Source organism: Ambystoma mexicanum, chromosome 7p, assembly GCF_040938575.1.
Source record: "Ambystoma mexicanum isolate Mex_15411 chromosome 7p, UKY_AmexF1_1, whole genome shotgun sequence".
NCBI lineage: Eukaryota > Metazoa > Chordata > Amphibia > Caudata > Ambystomatidae > Ambystoma > Ambystoma mexicanum.
The window spans coordinates 862,319,990-862,346,614 of record NC_090939.1 but is presented as its reverse complement, the minus strand read 5'-3'; the positions used below and the strand labels follow the sequence as shown (position 1 = coordinate 862,346,614).

General features: G+C 48.2%; 1 protein-coding gene across 2 annotated transcripts in view; it reads right to left on the bottom strand.

Annotated features, from left to right (window-relative positions):
• Window positions 1-26,625, bottom strand: part of LOC138526383 (homocysteine S-methyltransferase-like) — a 421,515-nt gene that overhangs the window by 82,558 nt on the left and 312,332 nt on the right. For both annotated transcript variants that reach the window (XM_069637059.1, XM_069637057.1), the window contains exon 7: window positions 6,602-6,678. In XM_069637059.1, the coding sequence (XP_069493160.1) occupies window positions 6,602-6,678 (77 nt within the window). The remainder of the gene's footprint in view (window positions 1-6,601; window positions 6,679-26,625) is intronic.

The following is a 26,625-nucleotide window of genomic DNA, read 5'->3' as shown; positions in this document are numbered from 1 at the left end:
GGTAAGCATATGGCGGCTAAAGAGATTGTCTCCGGCTGTTCTCTCTGCTCACCTTGTTGTTTCTTGTCCCCCTTAGGTGCCGGAATTCGGCGATGTAAAGATGGAGACAGCGCCGGATCGAAGAGATGCTGCGTGGAACGGTGAGTATGGCGCGGCGCTGCTGCAGGCGATGCGACGCGTTTAAAACCAAGTGTTTCCTCAGGTTTGAAGATGTGATGAATCCGGGATCAGGTAAGAAATCAGGTAATACTCTTGTTCTAACCTTTGCTTCTTTTCTTCTTTCTAGGTGCCCCAGGTTCGAGGCGGGCGTGGCAGAAGGCTGGATGCTGCTGCTGGCACAGTGAACATTACGCTGCTGGATGCAGAATAACGCAAAGCGTGTGCTGCTCTTCAGGCGTGGTTTAAATAGCCTCCAAAGTAGTCCCAGGTAGGTACTCCTCCCCGACCACACCCGAGTAACAAATAGTCCCTAAGGTAAAGTAGTCCCTTCCAGGCCTCACATGGGCTTGGATCTTGTTGCAGCATGGTCTGCATCAGGTAAGTGTGCACTTATGAGCCTGGCGCCTATGGCGCCAGGACTGATGTCCCATATGAGCCTGGCGCCATTGGCGCCAGGACTGAACCCAGACAGCCCCTAGCAGGGGTTGCTGGGTTTTCTCAAGGCAACATGATGCCTGCTCCCGGGGCTGATGGACGTGGTCTGGATGCCCGGGGGGTATGCATCATGACAGTCCACCCCTTTTTGGGTTCTTCCCCAAGGGCTTTTTATGGAACTGCCTCGGATGTAGAGGGAAAGTGTGTCTGCCTCTAAAAGCCCTTACTTCCTCTCTCATGTTTATCAGAGTTCTTAATTTCCTTGGATTTAGGAAAGAGAGCTCTCTCCAGATTCCCCTGGACTATTTTCTCACCTGCCTTTACTCGATATGCATCCTTCCCGCTGTTTTGTACCAACGTTTTTATGTCACCTCGTTAATCAGGGGTTATGATGCCTGCAAGGATGTGTAAACCATATCACCAGTCCAGGCCTGACTTAGAGGCAAGTCTAACATAAGTTCTGAGTGGGCGTATGAGGACCAAATCAGACAATAGTTCTTTGGGCCTCGCTAGGCCAACTACCACACTTGTAGCCAAAAACTGTTTGGTTTTACAATATGGGGTTCTTCTTACACTGTGTGATCTAGTTTACTCTCCTGCCAGGTCATCTGTTTTCAAATGCTTGGAGCCTTTTTCCAATCCCCCATATTCTTGTATATAAGGTTGGATGAAGTATCCCTGTGATAGGTCATCCACTCACAGTTCATTACATGTTGGTACTTCGTACATCCACACATTAGGAGAGGGGTTAGTTGCAGTTTAAATCCCCCCTTTTCAATATGTCCATACTGTGACTATGTAAAATGTTTTTCGTGTATTTGTACCTGGCGTGCTCGCTGAATTGCTCCGGTGTCCCCTCTGCTTCGGGGTGGACTCATCGGTCTTTGTTGGGGTTGATTCTCTCACTCTCAGTCTGCAAATGAAGGATTCCAGCTTGCTTTGTCCTCGCAGCTACGTTCTTTTTGTTCGCCGGTCCTCAGCGACTTCTGCTGCACCCGCGTGCATTCCTTTCAGCTCCGGTAAGCGTTGTGCTGCTTTTCTCCATATGCCAATGCCCAGGAGTCCGTCACCGGCTCCTAGCATTCCTGCAGCGGTTCTTCCGTCTGCAAATTTCTCTGTCTGTGGGTTGCTCGGTTTCTCAACACCGGTTCCGGCTCTTCGGTTCCTCGCTCTTTGCGGCAGGTTTTAGCTCTCACTTTCAAGTTGCCAAAGCAGCTGTCAATGTCTCTCGGTTTGAGCTGCTTATATTTCCTGGGCACAGGTGTGTGCAGAGAAACACTAGAACGCTTGTCGAGCTTGTGATCTCTTTTGCTCGAGTCTCTCTTCTTCGTCCCAGTATTTTCGAGGGTTCTGGGAACTGTTGTCCATCAATGACAATTAATTTATGGACTTTGAATAAACATAAAAAGGATTTGATGGATAAGTGAAGTTGTCAAAGGTGATTCCATCAGGTTGGCAAAGTTGGTTTATAGATTGTATGTTTCCCTGTTCTTCATAGAAAAAAGGACAAGAAGGATGACAATAGGTCATGAGGGTTTTAGACATAGGGAGGTTATTTTCAAGGGAAAATGGGGGATACCATGTCTCAGCCTATGGAACCATGACATTCCTCCCATGTGGTCCTCCCTCGTATAGCCGCCCCCAGGGTCAGGATCAGGTGGCAGCTGCCGTCCCCTGGACACATAGGAGGAGGTTACCACCGGGAATTAGTGATGACTCCAACGGATTCATCACAGTAGCCTGCTCACCTTTTAGTTCCAACGTCCTTTGAGCGTTTTCGGTTTAAAGATCCTACAGGCCTTACACCCGGAGTCGTTGTGGTCAATTAGTGGGCAGCTGTTAGACACGCAGTGTGTGTCCTTCCAAGGGAATTTTGTGTTACAGCGTGGTGTGGGGTGCAGAAGGAGGAGATTGACACACAGGTGGCATGCTTGTTGGTGTAAACTTTAATTAGTACTGAAACTAAAAGGAAAAACATAACTTTCCCCAAATCTAAGAGGGGTTTCCCTACCTCAACTAAAATACTAAGGGTTCAGTCAGAATGTCCGTGTAAATCAATAGTCCACCGCCCTGTGTCAAAAAGCCTACTTCTGTCCCTTACAATTGCAACTAAACTAAAGAGGTAATGGATCCCCTTGGTCCAGAAGAATGACTCCTGACTCCTGGACAGCGGATCACAGTTCCAATTGTGAGGTGGGATCTTTACCCTTCCCCGTGTCTTTTCAAGGAGCAGAATGAAGTTCCAGGTTGCAATTTCGACAACAGAAAGTTCTCCATTCAACTCAAAGGGGTAAAGATCAAGTGCACACATCAACATTCCTTGTTGCCCATATTTGCTTCTTCTTTGCGGGGGGTTTCTGGAGAATGCCTCCCTTCTCCAGGTATCTCGTAGGCTCAACTACAGAAAAATGACTCTGTGTTTTTCTCCTCACACACATCACCAGGGGGAATAACTCCCTTCCCCCGGACTTTCTCTTTACTTGGTTTCACACTCTCACAGTGTCAGGGGGAATTACTCACTTCCCCTGACCTGCCTCCCGCTTCGTAGTACAACTCACCACAGTGGCAGGAATGTCCCCCTTTCCCTGGCCTTTCTCAGGCTCTAGTTTTGCACTTCACAAAGGTTGGAGCAATGTCTCCTTTCCACCGGCCTTTCTCTGGCTTCTTGTTGTACTTCACAACAGTTGGGGGAATGTCTACCTTCTTTCTCAGACCTGGTTCACTCTCCTGCCGGATACTGCCACAAAGAAGATGTTTTTGGATGAATCTATTTTCTTATTGTTTGTGTGCAGGTCCCAGACCTGTATTTCTCCATGCTGATAGCTTGGCAAGCTTGGTTCCCTCTTCTACCAGGTTCTGCCATGAGGAAGAGGATGTTGGACTTCTGATTTCCCTCTATTTCGGGTGGGTCCCTGACCCTAGTTTCCTATCCCTCTTTGTGGGATAAACTTGGTTCCCACTCTCACCAAGTACTGCAACAAAGAGGATGGTATTTTAAATCCTTATACCCATACAGGGTTTCTGCCTGAGGGTGAGGCTCAGCGCATCACCAGTTACCTTCAGGACTTGTAGGATGGCTGGCCGGTTCGTCCCGGTGTCTGGCTTCTCTTTGGTTTGTGGCGTGGCGTTATCTGCATCTCAGTGCCTGTTTCCACTCAGGCTCAGGCTTTGCCAACATCTGGACAATCTAGGCCCCACCCTCGCTTGGTGCACCATCGTCCTTCAGCCTCCCTTCTCCTGCACTCAGTCTGCGCCAACGGGTATAGGAGCGCTGGTATCCCTGTGATGTTGGGAGCAGAGTGTCAAGCTGCAGTCTCCTTTGACGTTCCCAGGCTTCATGGCTGCCTGTCCTGGTTGGCTGCCGCTCTCTTTCTTGTGATCCTTCTTTAGTTTATATGATGTTTGGAAAGCCATGCCTCTGCGGAAACCTTAACCGCTCTGCTTCTCTCGGGGCTTCATTTGTTATGCTTCCAATGTTCTTCCTCGTCTCAGTACCGGTGTTAGTTGGGATCTTTTCACTCTTCTAGTTATTATAAGAGTAATCTCCTCAGCCTTAGAACAATACATGGTTTTAGTCAAGAAGACATTAGATGGAAAAGAGGCTAGTGTATTTGAGGGTGTCAGGGTTCTATTGGAGCCATACCCTAGATGGTCGCCATTGTCCCCAGAGGGGGAGTCTCTTCCCATGAGCTATCGCCGAGTGCCACCCCGAGGGGGAAAACGAGTAGCGGCCTCAATTCCCTGGCCTCATGGGAAGGGACTCCCTCTTGAGCAGAAGTGATGACATCTAAGGATTTGTTACAGTGGGCACACTGTAAACTGAGTTTTCTCCATTGGGGTGGATAACAATGAGCAAGCCAGTTATTATATGTGAAAGTGTAAAGGGTGTTAGAGGCACTTTCTGAAATAAATGAGAAATGTTATCCCTGGCCCACTCTCCCTACTGCACTGCCTTTTCGACATGTTGCGCCTTTTGGTGTTCTGTCACTGCTCCGCCTCTCTCATGTCCACTTTCGGCTGTGGGTGTCTGCGTGGTTAGACCTCAACTAAGCCTTGGTTCTTTCGACGGAAACTCTGTGTTTTGCATACAATCTTGGTGTTGGAAAAAAACAATCACTGGATACTGATGCGTCAGGCATCATGGGTACCCATACATGTAGGGCAGGGATAGTGTTGCAAGTACACCCCTGTTGACACGCTTTTTATAATCTGCACCAACCACTAGATGGCGGCCTCTTTTACACTCTAAGCAGATCACAAATTTTAGAAATAACAGCATTTTAGCTGGCTACCCAACAGAGCTGCAAATGCTTGGTTTGCCTTGCTGGGGTAAGGGTTCCCTTAGGGATGACTACATATGTGTTTATGCATGTCAACTCCTGCATAACTCTCCAAGCTAGTTCAAAAACTCTGGTTGAGGCGCAAATGTAGGATGATTTTATGTGTGTCTTAATGACCCAGCCATACTGGATTACGAATGAATGGTCATCTCAACCAGTCATTCCCAGATTGTCCTTTGGGAAGAGGCATTGTCTAAATATGGGGTTGGGTCAAGTTCCCTTATTCCATCATTGAAAAGGATAGCCTCATGCCAAAGGCCTTTCTCCATAGCCTTGAAGCCCACAGGATAGTTCTTCGAGCAACTTGTAAGCCTTCTAGGAAACGCAATACTCCAGAAAATGACGTAGGTCATGCCACTATGCTCTGGACGAGGACATTCATTGTGTAGTTGACTTCATGAAAGCAGTCCTGATATTCACACACTTAGTGGACACTGTAAATTGGGTTGAATCCTGCAATTAATACTTAGCAGCACACCAAGGGATTATTTGTTTTATTCTTGCTAACGCTGCATTATAAAGACATTCCAGTGGTCTCTTCCAGCTGTTCCTAACCATTTCATTTAGAATTGTAATATTACTTTGTTCATTTGTACTTATAGACACCACTTTGAGCCTGTGTCTTCTGTTGAGATCTGTTTGGGGACCCTCAAAACTGTATTTCGAGTTATGGTAACCCTTGCAAGGTGGTCAGGGAACTTCAGATCCTTTGCTCTGAGATGTGATTTATTTTTTGGGATAAGGATAAGCTCTTCCTTCAAACTTACCCTTCCTGTCTAAAGAAGACGAGGATGTCCATCCCACCCTGGGTTGTCTTACATCTTGTTGTGCTATTCAGTATGAAATTCTACCTCTTAAAGAACATTGTGGGGTCACAACTCATGCTTTCTGCAGGCACTGTTTTCAGAAACAAGCTCAAGGATTGAGAGACAGTTTGGCCATGTAGCACTTATGCTGGTTAAAGTCAGACATATACTGTTTTGGCACACCGCTGCCATCACCCTCTCACATACCCCTGCTAGGAGAATGAGTGTGGGAAAAGGGGACAGACATAGTAATGAGTACAAGATACTGACAAAAACGACTGTACTCCTGGACCACAGTCCCCAGTATCCTTCACGATCCTACCTCCACCATCTAAAAAAAAAAAAACGTAATATTTCAAAATAAAAGGATTGGTGCAAGTCCATGACACAGTGCAGTAATGCATCCACTTCAGGGACATGTGGTTGAGATAATCCCAGTTTTAAATCATGAAAGGTCTTCTCATCCCTTCAGTCTTCCGAGGCCGGCAAAATAAGTAGCACTGAGTGGAGCAACAATAAATATCTCATCTATGCCCACCCGTTACGTAGGGAGCTGGGTAGTCTAGGAAGGGGCAGATCTTGATGTGGTAATGACGCACATACCTGTGCCGGCTCCCACAGTGGCATGCCTCATTCTATATAAATTGTGAATCCAAGCCTATGACCTGGCTATCCCATGAGCACGATGGAAAGTGTTTTTGAACAAAGAGGAAAGCATTTACTGTGTGGTAAGCAAGTTATACCTATGCTCTGAAAGTGCAGGGTCAAAGCATTCATTTATTCTGCAGAGTTGGATCCACTAACATTTCAGACTTATGCAATCGGCTTAATGTAAACTGCATTATGAAAGAAAATGCATACCAATCCATTTAGCTCCAAGGGCCACCCAGTCTGGTGCATATTCAGCTACTGTCTTTTGAATGGCTGCTCCCGACCAGCTAGGTAAAATGAATAAAGAATGTTACTCTAATCATCAATGATACTTCAAATTCTGCAAAGTAGAAAACAGTCCCCTTAGTCATGTATGCACATGGGTTCCCTTGACAGTGCCCTTCCGTCTAAAGGCTTCACCCATAAATGAACGCAGGTGGTGAAGATATGCAGGTTTCCATTTATTAGTCTAATCTATTTTCAGCTCTTGCCTCTTCATTCTATTTTCACCAGCTCTACGGTATGCAGTCTTACATCGAAAATCTTATATAGATTTGAACATATCTCGAATATTTGTTATCGACATTTTTTATAGAGAATGCATTTAGGGGTGGGGTAAAGGGTTAAATATTTTTGGGAAACGGTACGGGTGGGATTTTAGGGGTCTGAAATGGAGGCTTGGGGGGACCCTAAAAAAAGTGCATTTTCTATAAAATCTTTTGATAAAAAATATTTGATATATGTTCTTTCTTTATCAAATCTTTCGGTATAAAGACATGTAACCCAGCTCCGCATTCCATTAGTCTGAAAAAAGGCATAGGTAATCTCGGAGTCGACTGCACACTTAAGCAATTTCTTGGTAACCCTTAGGTATCTGCATCCTCCAATCCTCCTAGTCTCTACCAACTATTCCGTAAATCAACTCCTAAATTGTTTTCATAATCTCCTTGACCCCGTGGTTTGCTTGTCCCATCCCCATCAAATAGTCGGAACATGGTTTGATCCCTTTTTCTCTTGCCATGGGCCTTTAGCCCCAACATGTCAAGAATTCTATCCCACAGACCTTGAAGCAGGCTTTTTAAAAAAATGGCCCCTCAGCACCACCTACAACATTTCAAAATAGTCCCACGTGTACCACCCAACTGCCCTGATTCTTAAGGAGAGTGTCTACCTGCTCACTTCCAAGTCTAACCCTCACTGTTGCTGATGGTTTTGCGCCCTATAAACAGAAAGCACAAACTCTGCACCTGTGTGTTGTGGCAATGCTCCACCGCTGGGGCCCCAGGAGCAATATCCACTGCTGCAGAAAAATATGGGGCAAATCCTCCGATTATTCCCTTTTCCCTGTCCTCTCTTCCAAGGGTACATTGCCTGATTTGGTCCTGCTAAAACCGAAATTCTCCATCTCATTGCCAGAGAACTCATCAGTCAATGGGAGATTGTATCATTTGTAGAAAATACTCTTTAACCCAAACCTACATTGACAATCTACACAAAACAAATTATTCCCTCTCAGTAGATCAGTAACATGTGTTTGAGAATCACAACTATTACCCCCTTCAAATACAGGTTCAATATGCAGTCTACATCTGTCCAGTATGAGATGCACACCCTCCCCACTTTTGTGATGAGTTTTTCCTTTTTTACCACCTTTAATGATGTCCCATTCCGTCTTCAGTATTGTAGTCTATTTCCCATTGTAATTCCACCTATCTTGCAGCCACATTTTAATCTCTTGCTTTCCTGTGGCCTTTTCCCAGCTGCTTAAAAAAAAAAAAAAGAAAAATCTATTCTTGGGCCTCTCAGTTGCTCTTGCACAACCTCTTTGCTCACAACCTTGTGCAACCTTACCAGTCTGGTCCTTGGGTTGGTTGTGGTACAGATTAGGCGTTCCTACAAGTACTGCATGACAATACTGGATAGGCAGAGGATATTCAGTTTCCTGCTGCTCCTGAACCGCTCAGTGGCCTTTAACATATTAGACCAAGAACATGGGCATTTCCTGCACTGTCCTGCGCTGGTTCTCTTAGATTTAACAACAGATAGTAGTGTGCTCAGATGGGAGCCACCAGGTTAGGTCTCCTCCCCAGCCCGAGCAAGGTGCTCCAGGGAACAATCCCTACCCCCTGCCCCACACTATTCAACATCTACATGAGATGTTGGGAGGGTTCTAAGCAGGAGGGTGGTTTCTTCCTTCACCAGTATGCTAATGACACTCCGTGCTACCTGAAGTTGGTGTTGCCAGCCGACCCCCGCTCTCCTAATTGACTGTTTTGGAACCATAGAGGACTAGAAGGCAGAGTACTCCATTAAAGCAAACGCCTCAGAAATGAATTCTTACTCTTCCCTCCCCCTTGCTCCACTCTTGCTGTCCGGTGTTTGCAAGGTCTGCTGTCTTAACTTTCAGGCCTACTCCTTCCACTTCATTCTTTATTTGGCTCTAAATTTGAAAGTCCATATTTCTAAAAGAGTCCACAACTGATGTTTTTATTTACCCCTGTAAAGGTAGATTAAAGCTTACTAGCAGCTCATCAACCCTGCACCTTACATTCAATGCTCAGTCAGTAGTTCGGGCTCTGATCAATTCAATCTGCAGGGCAGGAGCATTTAGAGAGGATGTCTCCCATAGTCCACGACAATAACTTGTGTACATGGATGATTAATACTGAAATTCATAAGCTATTCCAATCCTTGACTCGGTGGCTTTGCAGTAATTGAATAGGCACCACAAATCGAAAACATGATGTAACAATATCATCTAAAGATAAACTCCTGTGCATTAGCAAATCTATTGATACACGTCTCTACATCCACTGTATCTGTTAGGACATTATCCTGCTGTTCAACCACACCCATCCCCACAGAGTCTCTAGTGGATCTATAACAGTGAAAGCTTATTCTTACATCTAAATAACACATTAGATATGCTTTATTTATAGTGGACTCATTTGCTATTATTGTAAATTGCTTATGTCTATTACATGGTGCCATCATAAACCGTTCAAATAATTTCTGCTTTCTGTGGTGCTCCTCCTCGAACCATGTGCTCACAATAGGATAGGTAAAAGGCCTCATTTTGTCCTCTTAAAGGTGTTTAGAAGGAGGGCGGCCTTCGAGGGTTGTCTCTTTTTACGCTGTGCAAAACCATTTAATTTAAATTGCATGAGAGTGCGGCAGACCCAGCAATGTGGGGAGGAATATGGGAAGGAGTAAATTGAGGGGAGAGGAGGAGGGAGAAACAAAAACATGATCTAAAACTGTGATAAAAAAACAACTCAACCTAACTGGTAACATGGGGAAAATGGGATGATAGAAGGAAATTGAGGGCACTACCAGAGTAAAGAGGGAAGCAGAGATCGTATGCAAAAAAATTACGGATTATGTTGAAGACCCTCAAAGAAATTACAGGGCAGTGTCAGAAACTAAGATTCTGGGAAATGGAGGTGCCTCTGGTGTGAAGTTGCACATGCTTGGTCATATTTCTCCCGTTTCGGATAGGGCTAGAGCAGAGCCTCTTGTAGTATGAGGGAGTACCCTTTGTTCCTTCCAGAGGCTGCACAGGTATAGCAGATAGGAAAGAATGTAATGGCCTGGGAAGTGGCATGCTGTCATATTTTATCTATACACACTATGGGCTGGATGCACGCACGTATTTGAAAAAATTGAGCTTCATGACACAGGAGGCGGAAAAGCGTAAGCAATTCTAAGAAGCGAAGTACAGAAACTACAAGATAAACCAAGGTTAGGGACAGGCCCAGCTACCTCGCAGGCATCCACTACTACATTCTAATCCAGGAGGAGGAGGGGGCTGTGGGGTATAAGGAGGAGGAAGAGATGGGGGATAGCTTAGATTCTCGGGGTGCTTTAGATGATAGCCATACTGCCATGCAAGCTTCAGCAGCGGCGAATGCTCCGTCAAGCAGTGGCTATACAGCGTATGCACCCCCCAGAGCCGAGTCGGGTCAGGAGTGCAGACACAGCAGCAGACTCTGTCAGTGAGCAAACAAGTGCCATTGAATGCCCAGAGTTGAGATAGAGGCCCCACCTCACCAGGTGCCACTGGCTCTCTCACTCCTGCCTCCAAACCCACGGACTTTCCGAGAAACGGCTTCCCATCCGTCGGCTTACACCATGATTGGGGGACCGCATTATGTGGGCTGCAGTCTATTGCCTTATACATTCCTGCACCGTAATGGTCCACAGTTAGGGCTGCTAGGCCTTGAACTACTCTGTTTGTCCTGATTCTGGTCCGTCTACTTCCACCCGTCGAAGCTCGCAACAATGACTATCACTGAAACTTCGATTGCCCGCCATGGCGATGCCACCCTCACTGCTATACATGCAAAGAACAAGTTACTTTCTTACCTGGTAACGTTCTTTCGATGGGATGGTCCGACGACGTATTCCATATCTATGACATGTAATCACCACAGCTGTGCTGCTTCGGAAACCTTTTTCGGCGTCTGCGTCGATGACGTCGATGCGCCGTCGTCGAGGACCTCCTCCGACGTCCGACGTCATCCGATGTGATAAGTAGGACGCAAGACGCCCGTAGCCTCAGTTGTAGTTTTTTCCCCCAGAACGTGACACATTAGTCAACTGCCAGTCAGACACAAAGCCTCGCGGAACGTAAGCTGCAATCGCAAAAGAAATTCTGCAGCGGGGAAGGCAGGGCGGGAGCGATATGGAATACGTCGTCGGACCATCCCATCGAAAGAACGTTACCAGGTAAGAAAGTAACTTGTTCTTCGAGGGGATTGGGTCCTCCGACGTATTCCATATCTATGACAGACTCCCAAAGCAGTACCAGAGCAAGGAGGAGGGAAAGAATTTAGAATCAAAATTTAGAATAGCCAATCAAATAGCAGAGCAAAGGACCGCCTTGCCAAAGGCCAGATCCTGTCCTCGGATGGAATCGAGGGAATAGTGACGTACAAATGTATGTACTGGAGCCCAGGTGGCTGCATCACAGATGTTGCGAATAGGAACACCCCTCTGCAGGGCAGTAGATCCAGCCACACCCCTGGTAGAATGGGCCCGCAAGCCAGCCGGTGGGTCATTACCCGCCAAGCGGTAACACTCCGAGATGGCTAAAATAATCCAGCGAGACAAAGTCTGTTTTGTCACAGCTTGCCCCAAACGCTTTCCAGCGTAACCAATAAAGAGTTGATCGTCCACTCTGACCCGGGACATGCGTGAAACATAAAAGCTTAAAGCTCTCCTAGGATCAAGCCTATGGAGCCTCTCCTCTTCCTTACCAGGATGCGGAGGAGGATAGAATGCTGGAAGAACAACCTTCTGGGCCAAATGAAATTCTGTCACTACCTCCGGAAGAAAAGAAGGACGAACTCTAAGGACAACCCTGTCCTTGTGAAATACAGTGAAGGGTGGCTTAACTGAAAGTGCCTGTAGCTCACTCACTCTGCGAGCGGAAGTAACCGCAACTAAAAACACAGTTTTCAGAGTTAACAGCCTCAAAGGGCAAGAATGTAAAGACTCAAACGGAGCACCCATAAGAAACTTAAGAACAAGGTTTAAATCCCAACCGGGCACCAGGAAAGGTGACGGAGGGAACACATTAGTGAGCCATTTCAGAAACTGTGAAATTAAAGGGATTTTAAAGTAAGAACACTCTTCAGACGAGCGCTTAAAGATGGACAGCGCCGCCAGGTAACCTTTAATGGTACCCACTTGCAAGCCCCTGTGGGCCAAAGAAAGTAAAAAGGACAGAACCATGGGGATGTCACATGCAAAAGGATCCACATTCTGAACTCTGCACCAGTCGCAGAACTTACGCCAACGGCAACGGTACAGAGACTTTGTTGCTGGCCTTCGGGCCGAAAGCAACACCTCCATCACGGCTTCAGGGAGGTCCCAATCCTTATACCTCAACCTTTCAGAAGCCAAACGTGAAGGTTGAGGGATCTGACCTCTGGATGGAGAACCTGACCCCCCTCCCATGAGAGCAGATCGTCTCGGTAGGGAAGACGACGTGGAGGGCAGATGGACAAGTCGAGAAGGTCCGGGTACCACGTCCTCCGAGCCCACGCCGGAGCAATGAGGATCATCCGGGAACCGAACTTCCGTAACCTCCGCAGCACTTGCGGGATGACGGGGACTGGAGGAAACGCGTACAGCAGCGGGAATGACCACTCCACCACAAACGCATCTCCTAAGGCTCCTTTTGGAGGAAATTCCCGCGAGCAAAACCTTTCGCACTTCCGGTTGACACTGGAGGCGAAGAGATCCACTTGAGGGGTCCCCCAAAGGGCAAAGATCTCCAGGAGAATCTCCTGAGCCAACTCCCACTCGTGAGAGATCGCGCTCTGCCTGCTCAGAGCGTCCGCCGTCACGTTTTTGTCTCCGGCCAGATGAACTGCCGTGATCGAAACTTCCTGCTGGATGGCCCAGAACTCGAGCTGCATCGCCTCCCTGCACAGAGGAAGTGACCCTGCCCCCCCCCTTTTTGTTGAGGTAGTGCATGGCCACTGTGTTGTCCGTCAGGATCAGGACACTCTTTCCTCGCACAGTCGGCAGAAAAGCCTTCAGGGCTAGCCTGACGGCCCTCAGCTCCAACAGATTGATATGGAGTCTGGACTCCGACGGAGACCAACGACCGCTGACTGTCAGCCCGTTGGCATGAGCTCCCCATCATGTGAGGGATGCATCCGTCACGATCGTCACCTCCGGCCAGGGAAGCCAAAATGGAGCCCCCTTCATCAAGTTGCCTTCGACGGCCCACCACAGAAGGTCCCGGGCGACCGAGGGCGGCACCTGAACCGGGTCCGACATCCTGCCGGAGGACTGCGACCATTGCGTCTTGAGTGCCCACTGCAAAGATCTCATCCGCAGGCGAGCCTCTGGCACCAGAAGAATGCAGGATGCCATGAGGCCGAGCAACCTCAAGAACTCGAACGCTGGGAGCGTCTGGGCATGCTGAAACTTGTGCACCATCTGCTGAATGTGAAGAGCCCTCACCTGGGGAGGAAAACACTGCCCCAGGGAAGTGTCGAGCACTGCTCCGATGTACTGGAGCCGCTGTGTTGGCGTCAAATGGGACTTCTTTAAATTGAGGGAGAAGCCCAGCCTGTGAAGGGAGTGGCAGGTGACGGACAGATGATCCAGGACTTGCTCGGGAGAGCTCCCCCTGATCAACCAATCGTCCAGGTAGGGGTAGACGTGAATCCCCCCTTGCCTGAGATGCGCTGCCACCACCACCATGAGCTTGGTGAAAACCCTCGGGGCGGAGGTCAATCCGAACGGCAGGACCCGAAACTGAAACTGCGAGTCGCCAACCGCGAACCTCAGGTACTTCTTGTGCTTGGGATGGATCGGCACATGGAAGTAAGCATCCTTGAGGTCGAGTGACACCAACCAGTCCTGAAACTGAAGGGCCTGGAGGACTTGAGAGAGAGTAACCATCTTGAACTTGTCCTTCCTGAGGAGTTTGTTCAAACCGCGCAAATCCATGATCGGTCTCAATCCCTCGTCTTTCTTCAAAATCAAAAAATAAGGGGAATCCCATCCGTTGTTCCTCTCCGCTACAGGCACCAGTTCTATGGCGCCTTTCTCCAGCAGGGCTTGAATTTCCTGCGCAAGGAGCGGATCCGGACTCTGCAAAGAGAGGTTCCCCGGTGGATTGTCGCGAGGCCTGTGCCGAAAGGGAAGACAGTAGCCGTGGGTTATGATCTCCAGAACCAACATTTCTGAAGTAATGGCTTGCCACTCTACAAGATGCTGCGCCAGCCTTCCCCCAACCGGCGAACCATGGGACATGGCCTCATGACTGAGTGGGAGCGGCTGCGGCGTTACCTGAGGGCAAAGAGGCAACTGCCCGAGCGGCCTTGGCACCACAGGTACCCTGTCGTCCACCTCTGGTACCCCTGCCTTGGCCTCTTTGACTGCCAGCTCCTCTCGCTTTACTGAAGGACGAGTAATAGCGAAAGGAACCACCCCTCCACTGCTGTCCCCTAGGACGAAAAGGCGGAGGTTGGCGAACTGCAGCGCCCAACGACTTCGCTGCAGCTTTTGAGGTCTGCAACCTCTCAAGGCTCTCGTCAGCCTTGCTGCCAAAAAGGTGTTCACCGTCAAAGGGCATGTTGAGGAGCCGGGACTGCACATTAGGAGCAAACCCCGACTTCCGCAACCACGCAAACCTGCGTATCACGGTGCTCGCCGCCATGGACCTACTGACGCATTCAGCTAAGTCCAAACCTGATTGAACGGACTCACACATGGCATCCTTACCATCCTGGACCATAGCAAGGAAACCATCCCGTTCGTCCCCTTCGGGAATATGTACAGCCGCTAACGCAACACAGTTCCACAGAGTGTGTGTGAAACGAGACAAGGCACAAATGGAGTTGGCCGCCTGAAGCGCCATACCACCAGAAGAAAACACTTTCTTCGCCCAGCCATCAAAACGTTTGTCGTCCCTATCAGGAGGGATGGTAGGGTACGACGCCTGCTGTGCCGGGGCCGTGGCCGCCTGCACCACCAAACTCTCCGGAGTGGGGTGCCTGGTCAAGTAGCAGGGGTTGCTACTGGCTGGACGGTATTTTCGCGACAAGGATCTGCCCACCGCCGGGAGACTCTCCGGAGCAGTCCAAGCCGCCGCCACCCTTCTCTGTAAAGCCATATGGAACGGCAGTACCGGGTCAGTTGGGGGACCAACATCAAGGATGTCCGTCAGATCATCCTGCCCGAACTCCCCTGGGGGAGCAGACCATCCCAAGTACTCAGAAACCCTAGCCATAAGGCGCCGGTACGAGGAATCGGCATGAGAGCCAGGCTCAGGCCTACAAAACTCCACCTCCGGAGAGGTGTTGAGTCCACTGGCATCATGCAGTGACTGCCTCAAATCGTCAAACTGACTATGGCCCGAGACAATTTCATCTGGAACCTGACTAGGAACCAGGCCATCAGAATCCTCATCCGCCTCTGAAATATATTCCAGGTGGCGAAAAGAAGGCACCCGAGAGTGCTTGCTCTTAACCAGAGCCTTCCTAGGGGGTTCCCCCGTGCCACGGGGTACTCCGACATGAAAGGCGTCGATGGCGTCGAGCGAATCGGCGCCGACGTCGAGAGAACAGGCATCGGAGTCGAGAGGATCGACGTCAAGGAAATCGGCGTCGACGTCAGATGCAGCGCTGCCAGCATCGGCGGCGTCGACACAGCCCTCGAAGCCGGAGCCCCGAGCGTTTCCCTCGACGACCTGAGCGTCGACGGCTTCGACGACTTCCTCGGAGCCTCGAGAAAGCCTGTCGACGCCCTCGATGCCTCAGACGTCGATGTCTTCCTCGAAGACCTCACAGGTGCACACGGTCTCGAACGCGTCGAGGACCGGGACCTGGAACAGGTATGTCGAGAACGAGTCTCCTTGTCCGAACAGGATCTCTCCCGTGACTCGTGCCGACCACTCTTGCGAGCGGTGTCTCTCGACCTCTCACGACCGACCCCACTCGGGGGCGCAGAGGGCTTAGTACCCTGCGACTCAAGAATCGCCAGCATTTTCTTCCCGAAGGAAGCCCATTCCTCCGGTGTCGCACGGCTGGTGGGGTAAGCGATGTGCCGGGCAGAGTCCTCCGAAGAGGACCTGGAAGACGACCAGTGTCGGCGCTTCCGAGAATGCCTCGAAGAGGCTGAGGAGTGGCGAGACCGACTCCTAGAAGGAGACCCACGAGACTTCCAACGATGACGCGGAGAGTCACCCCCTCGAATTATCTGCCGAAAGCCCCGCAGACTTCGACTTCCGGGGCTTGGACACCCGACCTACCGACAACTTCTTCTTACGTTCGCGTAAGGCTTTGGACGTGAGCGACTGGCAGTCGATACAGTCATCCGTGTCGTGGGCCTCCCCGAGGCACCAGAGGCAGGCGTCGTGCGAGTCCGTCACCGACATCTTGGACCCACACTCCCCGCACTTCTTGAAACCCGGACGCGGGGTCGAAGACGAAGTAGAAGACATCTTCACACAAAGGATTTTCACAAAACGAACAGGTTCGAAGAACCGAGAAGAACAGAACTCCAAAGAGTCGAGGCGTTAACCGAGATTCACGAAGCAACACGTTCGCGGAAAAAACAGGAACTGAGGCTACGGGTGTCGTGCGTCCTACTTATCACATCGGATGACGTCGGAGGAGGTCCTCGACGACGGCGCATCAACGTCATTGACGCAGGACGCAGACGCCGAAAAAAGTTTCCGAAGCAGCACAGCTGTGGTGATTACATGTCATAGATATGGAATACGTCGGAGGACCCAATCCCCTCGAACTATATTTCTCCCCCCGCCTCCACTTGACTTACTAAATGAGGCAGTGGCGTTGGTCTGCTTATCAACAAAGGCTTGCCATCTGCCTCACTCACTCCCTCCCTCAGACTTCACTGCTTCCTCCTTTGAACACATGGCAGTACACTTATTTGTGCCCACCGCTCTAATCATTCTTCTCATCTATCCACCCCCCACACCCTATCTACACCCAACCTCTTCTTAGGTTTGTCTGCAACCTTCCCACACTATCCAGTAACCACTATCTACAGTTGGATTCCACTCTCTGATAACTCCCTTGTGAGCTTACACAACTTCTAAACTCACACCAATGGTAACTCTTGTACCTGGTCTTCTCATCCTCTAACCTCCACGCCCCGCCACTACAGCTGTGGAGAAAGAAAAGCTGATTGCTGCTGCTGACGTGGCGATCAAGGTTGGATTTATTGGGCAGTTTTCATAACACTACACCTTTGGTCCCATTTTCTTTCATATTCACAGGTAAACAAGGAGCAGAGAGATTGGATTCCTGAAGTGCCCCAGGGGGTCTGCCAGGGAACAGAAATGAACACCGACTATTTATTGCAGTGGCTCCCAATACAATGTAAGGTTGGCTAACACAATTTGCCAAGAATATTATTACTTGGAAAAAATCTAGTTGCACAAAAGGAGAAGGAAAAAAAATGAAAAGCCAGTTCCTTGTAATTCTAGTTCTTCATTCCAAGTATCGCCCTTAAATTCAGAAAACACAAGATTGCTTGGTCTGAACACTTTTTTAAAGAAATAACTCTTTAAAATATGAAAATAAATACACTTGCCACCCTGACTTTTGCTTTCCTTTCTCTTATCAGTCGCTTTGAGTCAGCCAAACGTCACCAGAGTGCCCAATGTATGGGCAGCGGTAGTTACAAGGTTGCAACTTAACCAGTAGGCCACATTGTGTGGTTTAGAAGACCGCACAGAGAGCTGGTTATTAATTGCAGCAACGTCCTGGAAAGGGAGTGCCCAGAAATTGTGTAGCCGAGGCGTATCTTTCCTTATATTGTCATGCAGGATACCTTTTTTTTTAGCACGTGTTAGCCACAAGGAATATCAGTGAGGATGGAACCCTAGTAATTTAGCTTCAGAAGCAAAAATGGGCTTAATCCCGCTGAGAGGAAGTGATGTTTACCCCATGCTGCTATCGGCAATGACTAGTTGAAAGGAAACCTGTTCAGGAAAGTGGTGCGTGTCTCACTTTCTAGCTTTCTCGATTGGTCGGACAAAGCGTTGCCCAATACCTGAACTGAAGAAGACATGCAAATACAGTTCCCTGCAAGGCAGGCGCTAGTGAACGGGGATACATTTTTGGCCAGAACAGTGCTCAGTGGTTCCAACATTTGATAAGGAAAATGTGAAAAAGTATTGATTGCCTATTAAGATGAACCGAACATATTTTCACTTTTAAATGTTCTCAATTAAAATCGAAGTGATCAAAATGTAAATGTCTCTCAATCAATGAAAACTGAACGTTGCAAGTCAGAAAGGTGCCAGAAAATCTTTTGAATGCAGAGCGTTGCACAGTGAAAACATGTTCCATGGATGATGTTGAAGTGCCAAGAAGCCACCCGATCAGGGCCGCGACGGAAGTCAGTGGTATAAAAAACGTGTATCAGCAGTCACCAGTTCGATCATGCTCACAGGCTGCTCTCTTAAAATTACCACCGAGTCTGAACACAAGCATGCCATTTGCACAAGATGATGAAAAAAAGTTATGTATTTTTGACATTTGTAAAGCACCTAAACCTGTTGGCATAAGGGCACTGCTAATGAAACCAGTTACACACAAACATACAAGCAAGGAGGTGCGAAACAGTATACTCGCCCCATACGTACAGTCATTTCGGTAGATGTACTCTTACCATATATCAATGTCGTTTATGCAAAAAGCCCCGTTTTTAAGGCCTTTACGAAAGGGTCATTAAGATTCCTCTGCCCTTAGGGCAGGGGGAAGAGCATTCCACTGGTGCACTGCCACTCCGGGGAAGCTGGAGCCTCCTCTGAGTTTTTTGAAGGTTGGAAGAACAAGGCGGTGGGCGTGGATAGCCCTCACTGGTCTGGTGGACTTAGTTATTATTTGAGACAGTTATTACGGGGTAGCATTAGCAAGACATCTATGCGTGATTCAGAGTGTTTTAAAGATAATTCTTTCTCTTTCTCGGATTGGGAGCCAATGCGCTTCATTTCTTGCTGCTGAGATGTGATCTTTTTTTGGCATGTTGATTGCGGCACGTAGGGCATTGTTTGGGATTACCTACATTTTGTTAATGTTCTGTTTTGAAGTCCCTGCAAAGAGGACATTGCAGTAGTCCAGTCTTGCTCCTATGATTGCTCTGGCGATAGTCAGGCAGTTGGTCAGAGTAAGGAATTGTTTGGCTGCATTGATGAGTTTGGCTGAAGAAGCAATTGCATTCACTTGTCTGGTGAGGGAGAGGGAAGCATCCAGGTAGACACCCAACGTTTTTACAGATGCTGAGATGAGGATGTGAATGCCATCTATCGTGAAGGCTGAGAATCGGGTGTCAAAGTTTTTTTTAGCATGGCCGGTGACCCCACCAGTAGGATCTCCGTCTTGTCGTCATTAACGCATAAGTGATTCGTAGCCATCCAAGTTTGTTGAATATATTTTGTTGATAGTAATGGAGTCTATGTCATGGATGCCTGACAGTGGCAGGAGGATTTGGGTGTCATCGGCATAGTTGGTGTAAGCTATGCCGATGCAGTCAAAGATGTTGGAGAGGGGTTTGGTGAAAATGTTATAGAGGGAAGGGGAAACACAGGAACCTTGTGGAATGGGAATGGAAGGGGCACTGGCAGTATCTGCGAAGACTCTCATGGATCTTCCTTCCAAGAAGGAGGCTTCCCAAGTCGTAGCTTCACGGGAGAAGTTGGCGGCAGCCATAAAATGGTGACAAAGGATTTTGTGGTCCACCAGTTCAAAGGCGGCAAAGAGATCCAGGAGCAGTAGGAGGGCTGTCTTGCCCCTGTCTCTGAAGGAATCGAGCAGGTTTTTCAGGTCTAGTAATGCGGATTCCGTCATGTGTCCTGGCCGGAAGCCTGATTGGTGCATCCCAAGGATGTGGATGGATTCTAGGAAGGTTTGTATTTGATCGTAAGGTGCCCTGTCCGAGATCTTTAGCAGGAACGGGACCGTTGTGATGAGGCGGTAATTATAAGGTACTGCCGGGTCAAGCAAGATTTTCTTTAGTAGGGGGAGAAGCCACGATTCATTTAGGCTGGCTGATACTTGGCTAGCAGATGTCACACATCGGGGTCTGAATGACCCGCGCGCCTCCTCATCACGCCAGGTGAAACAGACCACTTTCAAGGTACCTACCAAAGTCGTGACGCTTCGCCACAGTATCCGACGTTTCTCAGCCCCTTACTTCTCTCGGTGGCGGTTACCCTGGAGATTGGGCTCAACAACATCAAAGGTATCGACAACCCACCCTGTGCCTACAACTCCCAGGAAACCTACCTTTTGCGTGTAGTTCCGACTATTCGGAATGTGAGCTCTGATGGGCTTACGCCGCTCCGCCTCCTGGGTATATTAGGCACTGCAGCGGGAAGGACGCTGCTTCTGATTAACGTTGCAACCGGCATCCGAAGTTTCGTCTTCTGTGCCTTCCTAATCATTGCCTTCCCGTGTAACAATTCCTGTTTTTCCAATTACGGACTGCCTTGAGACTTCTCAATTCTTCTGCCTACCTGTGTACCACCAAACCTTTGCCTGTCCTACGCTTTGCTTGCTTCCTGATTCTGTACTGTCTTCTGCCTACCTGTGTACCGGACCTTTGCCTGTTCTACGGTTTGCTGGCTTCCTGATTCTGTACTGTCTTTAGCCCGCCTGTGTACCAGATCTCGCTGCCTGTCCACTGGATTGCCTTCCGCTATTTCTTACCGTACAGAAACTTCTGTCCTGAATTACCTACCACCGCCTTCACCTGGTTTTCCTCACCTTCCCAGCTGACTCCAAGTACTGGGAACTATTTCCTTCTTCAATTCCAGTGTTCTTTTGTGGATTCCGACTCCATTCCGTTGTTTTGGATTTATTCCCTCAAGTGTACACAAGGACGCTTTGCTGATTGTACACAAAGACTCATTTCTGAAAGTGCACACAGGGACGCCTTGCTGAGAAGTGCACCTACCCGTATCTAGTGCGCTCCTCGTGCCACCCGGGTATAGCATCCCTACTAACCTTCCTGTTTATTGTTTTGTACCTCTGTTGTTTCTAACCTGGATTGATTGGGTTATTTCAATTCCTGTTCTGGTAAGACTTCCTTAACTTTTCTTTATTAATTCCTATCTGAACCATCAAAATAGAAGCTAATATCTTTTCTGTACTTACAGGGGAAATTCCATTTCTGTTCCTTTTCAATTACAAGGGGAGTGGGTGGCCCAGGTATTTTCTGCTTTTGTGAGGCTTTTCTCGTGGTGATCTTTGCTCTCCCCAAGTATTTACCAATTGTCTTTTTCTTTTTAGCTGGGTCCGTGGCAGTGTGTTCTCCCCGCTCTTTTGGGTGATCGGTCTCTCAGTCTGTGATTTAGTGCAGCTGAGGGTCATATCATCAAAAAGAGCTTATTTCCCTCAACAGAGAGGAGGCTCAGGTGGAGGCTCCATCTCGAGCTCTTCAAGCACCATCCAGTACAACCGTCCTGATCGCTTGCCCGGATCACTCGCCGGCCAGTGAGTAACAGCGGAGGAGGCATTGATAAATCTAATAATGAACAGGACTAGGACTTCCGAACAGTCTTTGACGATGTTAGCAGGGAAGCTGTCCCCTTTACATCTCGAGGATTTCACCTTTCTAAGTATGTTGGCCGTTTCTACTTCTGACACTTCTCTGAAGTGGAAGGATGGTGTGAGGTGGTGGTTCGTGAAAAGGTATGGGGTGGGAGTAGTGATGAGGGCTTGCTTCCTTTCTATTTTATGTTGTTGGCAAGTTAATTTGGATCGCATATCATTCTGGATATTTATGCACCAAGTCTCATCTTTGGTGATAGTGGTGAGGGTTGGGGGGTGGACAGTGTTTCTAATTATCCAAGGATTCTGCACATTTCTTGGATGTTTGAACTGGCATTTGTTTTTCTTGTGTTATAGGCTGTCGCTTGGCTGTTATAATGGACCGTTTATATTCTTTGGCAATCGAGTTGAAGGAGGCTTTAGACTGATCTGTTGGGTCTTTTCTCCAAATAGTTTCCGCTTGTCTTTTTCTCAGGTGCAGGGCTTTTAGGTCAGGGGTAGACCATGTGTTGATGTAACCAAATGGTTTGGCTCTCCTAAGCATTAATGGGGCCACCACGTTTATGGCCTTGGTCATGGTGTTTAGGTAAATATCTTCTAGGTTCTCAGGTAATAGTGGTGTAAGATGAGGGGAGATGGGACCTTTGGATATTTTGCGGGTGCTGCGCGAAAGGGTAGGAGGCATGTCTGGGGGGCAGGCGGCTGCTGTTTCAGCAGCAGGAAGGTGAATGCCACAATGTGGTGATCTGACCATGGGTAGGGTAAGTTGGAGGTGATCAAGATCTGGCTATTCAGATCTGCCATCCAATCCAGGGTTCTGCCCTTATTGTGTGTTGGGGCTGAGACCCGATGAGTAAATCAGAGGTCGGAGAGTGCACCAGCGACAGCTCCACCAGTGGTATCTGAAGAGTCATTAAGGCCTCAATTTAGGTCCCCGAGTACCATAGTCCTTGAGGTAGGTTTGAGATTATTTCCCACTGTGTGAATGGGGCCTGCCTCAAAGGAGGTCGATTGGCCAGGCGGACGGTAGAAGAAGTGGATGGTCAGAGTCTACTGGGAAATGGTGAGTTTGACTGTGAGGCGCTCACAGTTTCCTTCTGTGAAGATGGATTTCTGAACTCTGTCCTGAGGGGCAGAGGTTCAGAAGGCCAGCCTAGTTTCTTGGAACAGGGTAACCTCTGGACAAGCCAGACCAATCAGGGTAGCGATCGTGGCGGTCAAGACTAGGTCTCAAGAGGGGTGTGGATGACTGAATGCCCGTAATGAGCACACAAAGCAAGGACACTTACAAATTACTCCAAGCAGGTGTTATATTAAAAATAGAGACACATTTAATACAAGGCCTTTGTAACATTGACCGTAGCGAGAAATCACAATAAAACTCAAGTAAACCAACACACCACAATCAAATAAAATATATATACAATTACCAACGAGTCTAACGAGTTAGACGCACGAAATGTGAAGACCACCTAGATGGGGAGGAAAACAGGCAGTGTGAATAATAGTTGGACCCAGTCCGCCTTCAGAGGCACCTAACTAAAAGAAAGTCCGAGCCCTACGAAGAGTGGAGCCTTGTGCTCAAAAGTACCTGCACACGCTGGTGCCAACGGGCAAAAGGGAGTCTCTTCGAGGGAATCAGGCAGTTTTAGTTCAATGAACAAATGAAGATGAACAGAGCTCCGCGACTCAAGCGCAGCCTCTGCTGTGGGCAGAAGCAGAGCGCGAGTACGGAAAGGCGTGCTGTTAGACAAAGCGGGGAAAAGCTATGGGCTACTGCAGGAGGGCGACCAGTTCCTAGCGATGCTACTCACCGGTCCCCGATGCAGGCAGACCCAGGCTTCTCCGCGTCAGTTTCAGTGCTGGCAGGTTCAGATACGAGGACGGGACGTCTTGGCGTCGTGTAGATTCCGCAGCAGCAGAAGTTAGAGTTGAGGATGTCCCAAACGCAGTGAACCCGCACAGTTTGTTACCACAGCAGGGCAACGGAGGTGCCGTGTGTATTTCAGCCCAATGTACACTACTCACTTCAGACCTGGGAATGCCAAGTGTACGAATCGTGTAAGAGTGACAAGGACTCATAATACAACACAACCTGACGGCGGTTACAGAGCAAGACTCCTGGTTAGGCTGGTCAGTCCACTGGATGGCCCAGAGACACTTCCGAAGGCTTACGTGCAGGAGATGGTGGAGATGCCGAGAATAGTTGTTCCCACTATTCCAAGGGGTCGGAGTACCAGTACAGGCCTTCTCGTTCGATCAGAGGTAGAAAGGTTTTCACCAAGCGACAGCAGTGCAGAGGATCAGTCCTTCAGCGGGTCACCAGCGATTCCTCGGTTCAGCCTCGTAGTTGCAGGATACTTGGCTCCTGTATTCCTTCGTTCGTGAGAACTCAGGAGATCGACATGGTAGTGGTGTTTCCAGCCCCCTCTTATCCACGGTTCCCTTCGCGCCAAAACGGAGGGGACCCAATGGGAGATCTGCTCACAAAACACTCACACCATACGTGGACCTATCATGGACCACGGTGGTCCCAGGCATTCACGACACACTAGACTCTCTGGCACCCAGGATGTGTATTGGGACCAGACATCCCAGCCCACATCCTGGAGGCACACACAAGGCCTGTAGAAGCCCATGAAAGCATCTGTGTTTCGCGGGAAAGTACATGCCCAAATAAGGAAGGTCCCGGGTCGGCTCGACCTGGGGAAGGTGAAGGAGGCAAGACGGTCAGCGGACAGGACAAAGAGCCTCATGGTATGGCCATTTTGGGAGCCAGGCCACCATTTTGGGCTAAGCGCGAGAAACGCGCTTAAACGCCAAAAGGAGCTCAAAAACACAAAGAAACTATCGCTGCCACCAGTCCCATCTGTGATTCACTTGCACCGTTCATTAACAATCCATAGAGAGTATCTAGGGCCTGTAGAAGATTAGAGACCCAAGAGAGCAGTAATTTAGCTTACAGTGCCCTCTTGTGCCAAGTTGCGCGAAAGCTGCAACATGATAAAAGAACTACGGAAAACAACGTTTCCCGGTACTGACTGTCTTAAGGGCATGTCAGTTTCCCCGTAAGAATGGAGCGAAAGCCCAGAGGAGTGCGGCAGAAGGCTGCACTTCTCTGGCAAAGTCTAGATCATGGTGAAAACAACAGCAAAAAGTTTAGGGGTTGCCACATGGAAGGAAAATTGCCCACAATTAAGAAATCTTTCCTAACGCCTTCCATTGAGCTGTTAGCAGGTTTGATGTTAAGAGAGTTCCTGTAGATAAGAGAGTATATAGCGTATATAGTATATAGTGTTGTGGCTGGGTTTATACCTTCAGTGTTAGGGCATCCGATATGGATGGATAGGAAGGTCCCTCAGGTGGAGAGGTTCTGAATCTAGTGCTCCTTGCCTACACCACCAACAAAGTAGGCGCAACCACAACACCATTCTACTTAGCCAAGAAACTCACCAGCCCCTACAGGCCAGCACACCACCAGAAGCCACAACATGGCTAGGCTGGAAGCAAAGAACTGAACGGGGCAGAATATAGGAAACTGCTAACCATCCTATCTTTGGAACAAGTTAAGATGCAGATATGACTGCTACCTTCATCTTACACTTCAGGAAACTCACCATCCCCTACAGGCCAGCACACCACCAGAAGCCACAACATGGCTAGGCTGGAAGCAAAGAACTGAACGGGGCAGAATATAGGAAACTGCTAACCATCCTATCTTTGGAACAAGTTAAGATGCAGATATGACTGCTACCTTCATCTTACACTTCAGGAAGAACCTGGTGACCCTATAAATATATCGCCAAGCACTGATCACGCCACACAACCCTATTCACCCCCTCTAGAGTTCCCCACCACTCTTCCTACTCATGGCAGCTCCTTTGCAACAAGCTCTGCACCCTACTTGTAACCGCTGGGCGCGTCCCCTTTGTATACATCGCTCTTACGTTCCAGCTATATTCAAGCATTATAAATCCCATGCAAAATAGATACATAGTGCTCCAATCCTATTGAATTCGGGCAATGTGTTTGCACAAATGAATGGGCCTTCAGCAAAACGCAGCAATGTTCAAGAATGAGTGGAGCCTTCAGTGTAGCATTGCAGGAGTTCCACGGATGGGGACCATGGACCTTTATGCATTTGCTCTAGTGTTTAAGCCAAATTATTTTGGGCAATGTGAAAGAGTCAGAGTATTCAGATCAAAGGTTTCTCGAAGGTATGCAGTGTAGGAATATAACCCAGATCTTAAGGCTCTCAGATTCATATCCGATGGCTAAAATTCTCTATGAGGTCGCAACCCAATCCATATCTTCGATAGTGACATGGAAACAGCTCGACCTGCTAAGAAAACTCCTGACAAATGATGAAACACCGGCCACAGCAATTCTGAAAAATAATCCAACTGCTCTTCACAATACATTTTTAAAGGAAATGGAAAGAACATTTGTTCCAACAATTAAAAGACGAAGAAATATCACTGGAAACCCTCATGAACAGAACTCAACATGCAAAACGCAAATTAGCAAACAATGACTGGATCCGAACACGTCATGCCAAAACTTTATATTCAAGAAATCTTCAAAGCCAATCGGACATTCGAGCCCTAAACGAAATCCCAAAGCACATGGAACAGTTTCCTGATAATAATATCCGCACAGTGTACATGGGGATTCGTCTGAACAACTTACCTACAAGAGACAAGTTGGCAATGGCACGGAAAATCCCGAAAGCTGACAACTATTTCCGTTTCTGCAAAGACAGAGAAGTACCAGAAACAATCTATCATCTAGTAATGATCTGCCCGGAATTAATGACCAAGAGACTGAATTTCGGTAATTTTTTCAAAATATCGACCCAACAGATGGATATGGATATGCGTTGGTCTTTATTATTGAACGTACGTGAAAACAAACTAATTTACTGATAGTTCAATATTTACAACATATTTTAGGATTGCAGCCTGGAGCTCAACAGAAAGCCAAGTGAAGATACTGACGACTGGCCTAATTGCTGCCGAAAGTGTCAACAAGAGATCTTCTTATTGTCTCTACATTTCTTTCCTTCTTTCTTTTTTTTCGATCTCTCCTCTTTCTACTTTTCAATTGAATTGCTAAATATTATAATTTTGTCTATCACTGAGTCTTAAAAAAAAATTATAAATAACCCAGACCTTTGCCCATATT